Source organism: Xyrauchen texanus, chromosome 2, assembly GCF_025860055.1.
Source record: "Xyrauchen texanus isolate HMW12.3.18 chromosome 2, RBS_HiC_50CHRs, whole genome shotgun sequence".
Classification (NCBI taxonomy): domain Eukaryota; kingdom Metazoa; phylum Chordata; class Actinopteri; order Cypriniformes; family Catostomidae; genus Xyrauchen; species Xyrauchen texanus.
This window is the reverse complement of record NC_068277.1, coordinates 27,959,358-27,971,587: the sequence shown is the minus strand read 5'-3', so window position 1 is coordinate 27,971,587 and position 12,230 is coordinate 27,959,358. Positions and strand designations below refer to the sequence as shown.

The 12,230-nt window shown below is 38.7% G+C and overlaps 1 protein-coding gene across 1 annotated transcript in view; it reads right to left on the bottom strand.

Annotated features, from left to right (window-relative positions):
• The window catches only part of tln2a (talin 2a), an 89,170-nt gene that overhangs the window by 31,625 nt on the left and 45,315 nt on the right, over positions 1-12,230 (bottom strand). Inside the window, 21 exon segments of the mRNA XM_052151232.1 lie at positions 905-1,024; positions 1,144-1,352; positions 1,672-1,774; positions 1,866-1,994; positions 2,095-2,229; positions 2,674-2,787; positions 2,893-3,006; positions 3,570-3,698; positions 4,935-5,101; positions 5,184-5,478; positions 6,147-6,314; positions 6,404-6,502; positions 6,631-6,839; positions 8,087-8,195; positions 8,312-8,425; positions 8,600-8,780; positions 9,211-9,287; positions 9,497-9,598; positions 9,774-9,929; positions 11,698-11,802; positions 11,974-12,037. Coding sequence (XP_052007192.1) covers positions 905-1,024; positions 1,144-1,352; positions 1,672-1,774; positions 1,866-1,994; positions 2,095-2,229; positions 2,674-2,787; positions 2,893-3,006; positions 3,570-3,698; positions 4,935-5,101; positions 5,184-5,478; positions 6,147-6,314; positions 6,404-6,502; positions 6,631-6,839; positions 8,087-8,195; positions 8,312-8,425; positions 8,600-8,780; positions 9,211-9,287; positions 9,497-9,598; positions 9,774-9,929; positions 11,698-11,802; positions 11,974-12,037 — 2,899 coding nt within the window.

Sequence of the window (12,230 nt, the reverse complement as noted above, 5' to 3'; positions counted from 1 at the left end):
TCCTGGAGAACGCTGCTTATGTAGTCATGTAAACGCATGGAGTGTAAATGTGGATGAACTCTGACTGGAAAGCAACAACAAGCCCAACAACAAGTCAACACAGCAGAAAGTATTCAACATATCACAGAGAAAAGCACATACAATAAAAACTACACCCATTTATTCACACCAATGTAAAATATCAACTGTCCCTTACATTTGCGTATATGCACTTGTATATTGGGGGAATCCCAGAGTTTTATGTAAGGGGGAAACCCCATTATTGCTGTACAAATCCACTTCATGTCACAACGGAAAGTTAAGAAATCAAACAAAGCAATAAATCTGGATTATCTGGATATAAAGCGAAGCAAAGGAGAATAAAAAAGCGAACTCTTCCCCAGATGCCATATTTGTTATTTGCACAAGTGTCACAGGGAAATAACGTTGCTGTGGAGAAAGTTTTTTACTGACCAAGCTGCAAATGTACGAGTGTAAAGAGTACACCGCTTAAACAGTGCAAACGGGAAAGCCACTTTCTCACAATAAACCGCTTTCTGGTGTCCATGTAAACGTATTCAATGATTCAAAATTATATAAGCTTAATCATTACTCCCAAACCTATAACCTACTCTTTCTCCAATTGTCTGAAATGAATGTTTGGAGATGGGCACATTTCTTTAAAGAAAATTGTTCCCCAGCTAGATAGCGCAGGGTAACGGACCTAAACTTTTGTCCATTTAGTTTATAGGGTTCATTTGCATACTGAACTTTGCCTTTTCTTTAATAATCTAAAGCAACTAAAATGTACAATATGTAATAGTAATATGGACTATTTTGAAGGCTGTGAGTGTGCAATGTCAGAGAACACTCTTCAAACAACAATAACTTTATTTAATTTTAAGTTTCCTTGATTGTAGCTCACCGTCTCTACCAGCAGTTTTTTGCTGGCCTCTCCGATGCTTTTCAGAGCCATATCAACATCCTTTTGGCCAGGTAGACAGTTCACACATGCGTTTAATGAGTGGGACACAGCCTTCGCTACCTAACAAACAACAATGTCATGTAGGACAATACAAGTTAGTAAAACACTATTTACATATGTTTGTTTTTCTCATAATCGGCTTTGCCCTGGCGGCAGGGATACAGATATTTAGCACTAACCTGTGCTAGCCTCTGTTGTATCTCTGCATCTCCAGGGGCAATCAGCACCTCCTTGGCTTCTGAAATCAATTTGGCTGATCCTTCCATAACCTCACGTGCAGAGTCCAGCATGGCTGCAGCTCCAGCAGGGTCTGATGTGGTGGCAGCAACTCCCCTTGCGGCCTGTGCTAAAGTCTTCAGAGCCTGTGCTGTTTCGCTAGCAGCAACACCTGTAAACAAACATGTGTTTGTTTGTTTGTGTGGTCAGGTTTTGGCTGTATTGTAGGGACCATATCCTCCAAAATAAACTGTAAAACCTGAAAATCACCAACATTGTGTGGACAGTTGAAGAGCAAAACAGCTCAATGAACCTACTATATCATGTCTTAATGACAATTTTCCTATTTTAGTTAGCTTTAGGGGAAGGGGAGTGAAAATATTATCATTAGCAGAGTATGAACAAGAAAGAAGTGAAAGGTAAATCCCCACCTTGATAGAAAAACAAACATGTGTGGTTTGTGTGTGCTCATCTGTGAGAGGGCATGTTACCTGTATAATGCTCATTCCCCTGTGCAGCACAGGTGAGCAGCTGGGCCATGGAGGAACCAACAGCCTTAGAAGAACCTCCCAGGTCCTGAGTGCACTTTTCCAACTACAACATAAACAATCATGTCAAAAAGTGGATGCATATAACTGCTTATTTGCAGAGATAGAATATGATTCCTGAATGTGGTTTTACTCACCGATTCTCCAGGCAGGGGTTTCAGCTGTCCATCAGTCGCAGCCATTTTAGCATCCTGAAGTTCATTCTTAAGTGTCTGTACTGCTATGCGGGCCGAGTCTATCTCCATGGGGCCACATGCCTCATGCGCCTAGATATCACATAAGAAATGGATTTGAAAAGTTCTACTTGGTTAAGTATGTGGATTTTGCAGTAATAACAAATGTGTGTGGAGATGACATATCCAGTACCTTCTGTGCAGCAGTGCGAAGCTCTGCAAGGCTGGTGGCCAGGTTCTTAGCACACTGTCCCAGCTGCATGGCTGCCGCCTGGTCTGTCACTGTGGGCACCGAGGACTTTGCAGACGCCACCATCTTACTACCAGGCTAAAAAAAAAAAAAAGAAAGGAATGATATAAATGAGGTAATGGTCACAAAGACATTAAAATACTCAAATAGATCCTTTAAAGCAAGGGCTTCCAAACTTTTTTTTATTAGCTGAACCCCTATTATCTAAATTTATAAAAAAAGATTTTGAAAACCTCTGATCTAAATTATTTACAAAATAATAAATCCCATAAAATTATCACTATCCTATGAATAATAATGCATATAAATTATTAATTCATAAAAATGTGTTTCTTTTAAATAGATTTTTAATTATTTGCATGAATTTATGTTTTATCCATTCTTTTTTTTTTTTTTCAAGAAAATTTATATAATTCATAATTGCCATTTTAATCACAATCCCACTATGGCAGTTCTATCGCAAACAACTAAGGGTTCACAAATCCCAGGAGAGTGATGTTATCTGAAAGAACACTGTGATACCTGAAGGAAGTTCTCACTGGCAATGATGAGGGCAAGCTGGGCACTACCATCCTCCGGCTGCCCTTGACTACCCCTCACTCCCTGCACCAGCTGAGGGATATGGTCAGCTACGGCCTAACGTGCACACACACACGCACATTACATTATCAATAACATAATATATTATTGAAAAAAATTTCCACTCGAAGGCAACATCTCAACATTCTCATAATAACAGACCTTGCAGCTCTGAACAAGTTGTTGGTGGGCGGCAGTGTTCTTGTTCGAGGGTGCTGCATTCTGGGATGCAGCAATGGTTTGAGTGGCAGCAGCTGCAGCTTGTTTAGCAGCATTCTGAAGAGATAAACAGCAGATGTCTGAATGTTAAAATGTATCACAGCTTAATTGATAGGGCTAAGTGTATGCTCTTTGTTTTTTTCCCAATTTTGGAATGCCCAATTCCCACTACTTAGTGGTCCTCGTGGTGGCGCTGTTACTCATCTCAAACCAGAAGGTGGCAGACAAGAATCTGTTGCCTCCGCTTCTGAGACAGTCAATCCGTGCATTTTATCACATTGCTTGCTGTGCATGACACCGCGGAAGGCTCAAGCATGTGAAGGCTCAAGCTACTATCCACGATCAAAGCATAACTTACCACACGCCCCATTGATAGAGAGAACCACTTAATTGTGACCACGAGAAGGTAACCCCATGTGACTCTACCCTCCCTAGCAACCATGTCAATTTGGTTGCTTAGGAGACCTGGCTGGAGTGACTCAGCACACCCTGGATTTGAACTCACGACTCCAGGGGTGGTAGTCAGGGTCAATAATCACTGAGCTACCCAGGCCATCAGAAGCGTAAGCTCTTTAACAATTTACAGTAACTTCAAATAATCACATAAGCCAGACACTGACCTCGAGCCTTGTGATGAGTTTTTTCTTGATGGCCTTCTGTGCAGCTGCATTAGTGGCCACACGCAGTCCCTCTGCAGCCTCTCGCAGCTTCTGCTGCTGGTCCTCATTCTCAGGGAAAGCTGCAGCTCCCTGAATGAACATACAAACGTCAAAAACACTAGAGTCTGCTACACTATGTCTTATCAATTTTATCTGTATACCAGTAGTTGTTTCAATAACCTACTGAGGCAGTAGTTTATTTGTGTGTGCCTAAATAGAAATTAGTATTAATTCATAAACTTATTAACCTGAAAGCCATTGAATAAACAACGATAAGAAAAAAAAAAAGATCTAGATACTACATTATCGCAAAGAATATTACTGAGACTAATATTAAATGTTCAAACACACTTGTGAGAGTGGTATTGATTGCTAGAATAAATATTCTAGGATTAAAATTTCTCTTTAATGTGGCATAAGATCTTAAAAAATACAAGAAACATCTGTGAATGTATAGTTGTTGAATTATTATGCTTTTATATCTATGTGATTAAAAGTTTGCAAACACACTTTGCGCCCTTTTGCACCAGGCATTAACATGCTTTTCATATTCGGATAGTATCTGGATATTCTTTAGCTGGATTACACCATGTATTCCAATGTGGTTCCAGTATGATCAGATAGATCCGATTACACTCACATGCAAAATGGAAAAAGCAATTTACATATTAAATTTGAGGTCATGTTTTAAATGGATATTATTCATAATTTACTGACCTTAAAAAAATAAACATTGTTGGATCAAATTATTTTCATCATTTTGACAGATATATAATAAGGTATCTGGACAATTGTGTGTCTCTAAAGTATAAACATTCCTACTGGATGCTAATGTAATAGGGAATAAAAGAGAATAGGAGAAAAAGTTGTAAAGCACAATCGGGGAAAAGATGTGAGAGAATTTGGGGATAGAAACAGGAGATTCTGAGTGTTGTACAGTGGAATAAGGTGACTAGATGAGTTGTGTTGGTTGCCTTTTTCATATGGTGAAAGCAGATTAAAAAGAAAATGCAGAGAACCCTCAACACAATGCTTTAAAGCCAGAAAATGTTGGTACATAATTTAATACTTATGTAGCTGGTTGCAGATAATGGACTCCCTTCGCATTTACACATTTTCAAGAATCGGTCACAGACCACCTCCGAAAGTGGTTTCAGTGATCCCATGACAATGAGTCTTGGGTGCATTTACACCTGACATTTAATGTGGTCAAGTCCCATCCAAATGTGATCAGATCACCGAAAACACATTGTAATATCAAGTATAAGGGAAGGTGCCCTAAGGCACACAAAACAAAACACCACCACACAAAACAAAAACGCATACCTTTGCAGCCTCAACCATTCGTGCAGTGGCATCTGCAAGCAGTTTGGCAGCAGCAAGAAGCTTTTTGGAATTGTTCACATCCACCTCCACCTCAGCATCTGATCTCATTGCATTGACCAGGTCAGAGGTTGCCTGGGCAAGAACACGAGCCTGTCGAACCATCTCACCTACAGAACATAATGTTAAAACCAATACACAGCTTGCATGTGTATATAGTTCTAAATATAGGCAAATATGCATTTATTTTACCAGCATCACCCATGGAGCTGAAAATACTCTCTGTAACTATCATAATGGTGTCGGTGGCCTGGTCGTAGCGTCCGATAGGCTCCCCGCGTGAGGCGTAGTTCCTCACGTGAGTGAGGAGGTCACTGAGAGCCTGTGTGACGATACCAGCTGCTGCGCTAACAGCCTTCAGCAGTTCTCCATCAGTGGTGGCTGACAGGCAGGCCTGCACACAACCCTCTACTGAACGATTCACTAGCTTTCCTGCCTCAATCAGCTGCTCCTGACACACGGGGGAACTGATGGTAGGGCTAACAACCTAAAAAAAAATTATAAATACACAAGCAAAAGAAGGAATCTCATGAATACATTCCTTTTTAGGGGAAAAGAGTAAATGTTTATTTAGGAATTAAGAAGAAGTCAGACACAAGAAATAACAAATCCTTACAGTGGTAAATGGATATTGTAGGATATTTAGGAATTTATTAAACAATTATATATTATAATTTGAGGTTTTTAATTTTTTTTTAATAATGAATAATAATTTATTTGTTTTCCTGGACAATTGTCATACAGTAAGGGGAATTTCCTCAACCACCGCCAGTCTGCAGCATCTACCTGGATAATGTGACTGCAGCCATAGATCACTAGAATGCCCACCACACATCAACTATTGCTGGAGAGAATAGTGATTAATCCAATTCATATACAGTATAGGATTGTACTCAGTTTAACGTCTCATCCAAAGGATGGTGTCTTTTTACAGTATAGTCTCCCGGTCATCCCGGCATTAGGAGCCAAACAGACTCAATAACACCTCATCACCAACTCTTCCATCAGGAGGTCTCCTATCAAGGCACTGACTGCGCTCAACCCTCCTTGGCTTCATTGGGTACACAAGCAAGGTCTTTAGGGTGATAGGCTTCTTTGTTTTAAAAATCAAATTGGATTAGAAGCATACTGTATGTGTGCGTGTGTGTTCTCTACCTTGGCACAGGCCACAAGTTGTGAAGTGGAGAGGGCACACTGAGTTGCAGCAGCAATAACCCTGTTCTGCAGGACGGTATCTTCAGACACCTGTGCAACATTCTTAGCCTTCAGAACCATCATGGCTGCTGCATTAGCCACAGCTTTAGCCAGATTCATCAGCACATCCTGAAACAAATGCACACACAGTCTCACATTGAGAGCAACACTAATACACAAATGTACACTTTATGTAACACGAGTGAAAGCCAATGTACCTGGAAGCGCTCATCGGTTTCATTCTCTCCAATCTGTCGGAGCAGATCTCCGCTGGCTTGACCGATACTACCAGCTGCAGTCAGAACCGTCTGTCGTGGCTGCATTACAACATATTGACACCATTTTACACAGCACTATCAAAATGATTAAGCATCATATGAGTTGAGACACTAAGATAATACATAAATGGACAATATTCAAAATAGGATTTCCAACACCCCCTCACCTCTCCTGATGTAGGCTCCACAGCTTTGAGCAGATCAGACACGGCTCCAGTGAGAGTTCTGGCAGCCTTCATGAGATCCTGTCCACTGCCTACATCATCTTCCATAAGTGCAGCCAGTAATTTCACTCCCTTTGACATCTCCGTCAGATTAGAGGAGATTGTGGTGATTGCACACCCAACAGCGGAATAATCAGTGTCTGTTGGGTCACCTGAGAAATGGAACAGTAGACTCAATCAGTACATTGTGGGCAATATTCAAAATGCCAAGAGCGCCCTGCTAAAAAAAACCTTGAGCAACTCAACCCAGTTTAAGATGGTTTGCTGGTCTTAGCTGGTTTAAACTAGTCTCCTAAAGTGGCCAAACAGATATCAGTGGCCAAATCCTCTCTAATGCCAGCACACCAGACCAGCTAAGAACAGGGTTTAAGCTTGGGTTTTTTTCCCAACAGGCTGCAGTATTTTATTTAGGTAGACCAAAGTTTTACACTCTTATTAACATGAAATTGTTGTGAAAGGGCCTCAATAATTTAATTAGTTTATCCCTTAAACCCACTTTAACCCTTAGTATTTCTCAATCTCTCTCTCTTATAAATAGTGTAACACACAGACACACACACACAAAAAGAATAAAAATAAAAATGCCCCCCAAAAAAAAAGTTATGATTAAGTACAAAAAGTGTATAGGGTCATTAGGGACCCTAGGTATGATATAGTGCCATTTCTTTTATTTATATATTTTTGCACTTCTATAAATTATATTTTTATGATTATTTCATATCTATATATGATTACTATCACAGGATATCTATTTATTTGTTTATTACAAGAGGAATGAGTACTATATTCATGCAAATAAATACTATATCACATTTATTTTTTGTGCAACGATTTATCAGTCTTCCACGTGTACACATACTATACAAGTTATTTTTACTTAAGGTGGCGCTGTTGTTTCAGTGATTGACTTGATTTATATTTGACATTGCTATTCGATGAAGAAACAACATGCAAGTAAACTATATCAAGTTCAACACATGAATAGTGTGATCTGACTATTGCCATTTGGGTGTACTACTGAAATTATGTAAGTTGTGCATCTAATTTGACTCAACAAATGCATGAGAAATACTTGTGTTACTTATGTGTAGCTTACGTGTTGTGTGTCGCTCAATGTGGTTTTGACAGCCAGTAAAGTCTCATGAAATTTTAGTGTGGAAGAAATGAATCTGTCCAACATTTTTTGCATAATCTTTTTGATATAATAAAACGTCAAAATATATTTTATTCTATTAATTTCTATTTGTCTTGAAAATATTTGACACTATCTGGGCATTTTGTAGATCCATTTGTGATAGAGGTGTGTAAGGTCTCAAAAGACCCAAATAGAGGGTTTGGAGAAATGCCCATGCATTTAAGGGTTAATTCAGTTGGTTATGTATTCTACGTCAAGCCATACCAGCAGTAAGATTGACCACAGAGGCAGTTCCTGCTGTAATGGCATCCACCTGAGAGTGAATATCATGCTTGGACTCATCCATCTTGTTTTGAATCCACATTTTAGAAGCCTTAAGGAAAGATTTGAAAGAATGGAGAGTGGTAATAAGGACAAGAGTGTAGTAAGGTAAAAGCAAAGGGTCAAGACGACACAAGCACATCTACATGTGTACATGTATTCTCTCACCATATCATCTCCAAGTGGTGGCAGCTCTTCCACCACCTCCAGGTCTAACTGAGCCTGCTGCACTGCTTGCATACTGCTATTAATGGTGCCCACTAGTGCTTGTTGGGCTGCACTCTGATCAGCCAGTTGAGGGTGACAAAAATTATACAATTCACAATTTGATCTATAGATGTAAACAATGACAGCTGTAAATGAATGATAGCAGGGCGGCATATGGCCAATGTAAAATACTGGCTTGGCCCATTAATTGGGCCATGAATACAAGCATTTGTTTGTGTTTGTCCTCACCAGTGGTGGCATATGTCCAAGATGCATCTGTCCAATAGTGATTTGTTGCTGTGGAGAAGGCATGGTACCCATGTTCAGTGTTTCTGGGCCAACAGACCCTGACCTCAAGATTCCAGGCAGTGCCACTGAGCCATGCTCTACCCGTCCAACATGGTTAAACTGCTGCTGCAATATAGTAGATCTGTTCAAGAAGAAACGAGAGAGTGAGGACATACAGAGATATGAAGAATGATACAGGAGTGACATGAATGTATGAGCTATTTGGTTCAGATTCTAGCTAAAACTAAAGCATTCATGATTTATTCAACAACTGCAGATTCGCAATCATTAAAACAGGTCGAGAGTATGGAAAAGAGTGTGGAATAGGTAACCTTAGCTCCATCTAGATAACTCTGGATAACTAGAGACTGAGATAAGGTTGCTGTTGTTTGTTCCACTGTGTAAAACCATTCCACATTATTTTCCTTTATTTTCCTCCTCTTGAACTGTTCTGATTACAGAAGTATTTCTGAAGATAACAGGCAAGAAATTACAAAGCCATGAAAGGAGATATGGTTCTTATCATTGCGGACTCAAAAAGGCTGCTTTTGAGAGATTCGTGTATGCCTTACTTTTTTGGAGATACTGATTCCTCTAACATTGTGGCCTCTTCATCTCCCTCCAAGCCAAAACGGTCCTTGCTTTGTTTCTGTAGAACAAAACAGCCATGAACAAACATTTTACATACATTTACAGACAAGACTCTGAATACTGTTAATATGTATACCATTAATCTGTGATTTAAAAATACTTAATAATCTAGGAAAGTACATATTCTCTTTCTGGTAAAGCACATGAAACAAACTGAATGCATCACAGGTCACATGAGAAAAGCAGTGAAAATGGTTGAATACTGGCCTTCTTAAGGATGATGTCGATGTAACCAGCGATCAGATGAGATATCTGTTCACCCTCTGTGGTCTGCACGGAGTAGTAGCTCTCCTGATACTCCCCAAAATCCTGCACATGAACACAAACACTATTTAATCAAAGCTAAAAGTTTGAAAACCTCAGAGGGAAAAATGAAAAGACCCCACCCCACTAATATCTCAAGTGCTTTCCTGAAGCATCTTAAGCTATTTGAGCCTTTTGAAAGTCCAGTATCTTATGGATATGTATGTTGTTATGCAAGTACCAGTGTAAAGCTTTTAGGTGAGGCAGCCCATCTCTTCACTGTAGTAAGCGGCCACTCCTGAATGACATCTTTGGTTTTCTCATCCACTCGCATCACCGATTCTTTGGTTATGCCTAGCAGCCTCAGGACGAGCTTATTCTTGCTTTTCATTTTCTCCTGAAAAACCAACATAAAAAGTTTAATTCACTATTTTGAATCAAAGCTCATCATAACAGCGAGCCAGCTACACTAACAGCCAGTGACCTCAAGTGTCATTAAATGTTAAACAATGACCTACTTATACAGTGGGAAGAAAAATACGTGAACCCTTTGGAATTAGCTGGTTTTCTGTATTAATTGGTCATAAAATGTGATCTCATCTTCAAAGTCACAAGTACAGAAAAACACTATCACTGTGTATAAATTCATAATTTATTACAATTGTTTTAAAATGTATCAAAATATTCACTTGCAATACAAGTAATTATATTTATATTAACAATAACTTTACATGATTTGAAACACAAACAGCGTGGCCATGTAAAATGAGTAGGGAGCGATTATATTTTTTTAAAAGTGGAAGAGGTTCCGTGACAAGTTTAATAAAACAAAGAACACAGCACTAAAAGTGGCGGACAACAGAGAGAAAAACTTGCATTATTGGCTTTACTTGTGGCTAGAACAGTACGTTAAACACTGTGAAAACACCCTAAACAAACCAATTTAAAAATGACGCCGCATGGCTTCATCTTTATTTGCCTAGGGTGGTTTAGTTCGTCCAGGAGAAAAAAGTTTGACTTCTTCCATAGTATAAATCAGGTTTAAGTCACCCTTCACTTTCATTCTATGGAAAAAAGGAGCCTAGAAAGTGAAGGGTGACTTAGCCTTTAAGTTCTGCCAAACATCTCCTTTTGTGTTAAATGGAGTTTGGAACACATGTGGGTGAGTAAAGAATTACAGATTTTTTATCGTTGAAAGCAACAAAACAGTTTAAATCAAAACTTCAAAAGACATTTATTTAAAACTGTTCATTTATTTATTTATTTTTGCCTTGCCTACATTATATTTTAAACCATTTTAGCACCCACTTTTAGCACATCATTCATATCATACATTATATAGACTTCCCATTGTTTGAAGGGGAACATTGAGCAAGATTTGGAATATATGATCATTAATATAAGACGTTTTTTTTTCCCGTTGCAGCCCTAGTGTAATTAAGACTTGCTTGGCAGACAAATTTATCTTCCAAGATTTTTTCCACACCTTTTCCATAACACTCTTCCTCTATCCTCCCAGATTCTATTACGCTTATCTGTGTCCATTTTCACACCCTCTCTATGAGCTGTTAGCAGATGAATGAGATGAGCTTCACTTTTGAGTTTCAGAGCTGATCTTTCACACCTCAAATTTCTGCAGTGTATTTCAGAATTCAGAAAAACTGGGAAACATTTGAAGTTTATAAATAGAGATCATAATAAGACAGTGTATATGGGATAAATAGCCACAACAAAATTAAATCAGTAATATGTGATCTCTCAAGTGTTTTGAGAACTTGCAGACATCTGCTTCACCTTAACTTTACAACTCAAGCAGAGCTGAATTGCAATCACTTTGAGTCATGCAGATGACCACTAGCCAGGAATATAAAAGGGGGGGTGAATGGAAGAGATGGAAGAAATCTGGAGGTGGAATTCCTTTCAGATGATGAAAGCTCACATTCACCAACACTGATTGGCAATGCATATACAAAAGAAAATTCTAGACTGAAGAAAAGAAATGTATCCTTGATGTTTAACTGATTTTTGTGACGAAAGACTGCTAATCTCAAAAACACCTTTACAATATCATGAGCGGACATAGAAAACAATGAAATGTTATTTTTCAAGGTAAGCACACAAAGCCTGTATTATGTAAAGTACCCCCCCCCCCACACACACTTTACCTTCACTAAGAAGAAAGACACTCCATATGTTCTGAGAGATCTTGCAAGCTTCACATACTTCACTTTAGCTTCGATCTCTGTCATTTCACCACAAGCTTTATGCTCCTGTCAGATTCATACCAAACAATCAACATCTATTCATCTAAACAGAAATTAATTTATCTTATACTGTCCATTATTTCTATGCTTAAATAGTGAGGTATTTGATAAACAGGTGGCTGCGTGTAAAATTATAATTTTGTTTTATATCCACAGAGCAGAATAAATGAGAATTACCTGAAAGATTTTCTTCTCTGCGCCTCTCTGTTTGATGTACTCTTTAGGCAAGAACTCCTTCAAACTGAACAAAATGCACAAAGTGCAAACATTTTTTTGTCAATTTAATGAACATGAGCAAATGAGCATTAAAGTTATACAAAGTCTAAATGTTTTATGCATACCCAAGCACTAAATAAAATAAAAATTGCATTTAAATTTGTTAAGCTCATACTAACTAAATGGACCATATGACCATTACAAATGTTTTGGTAATT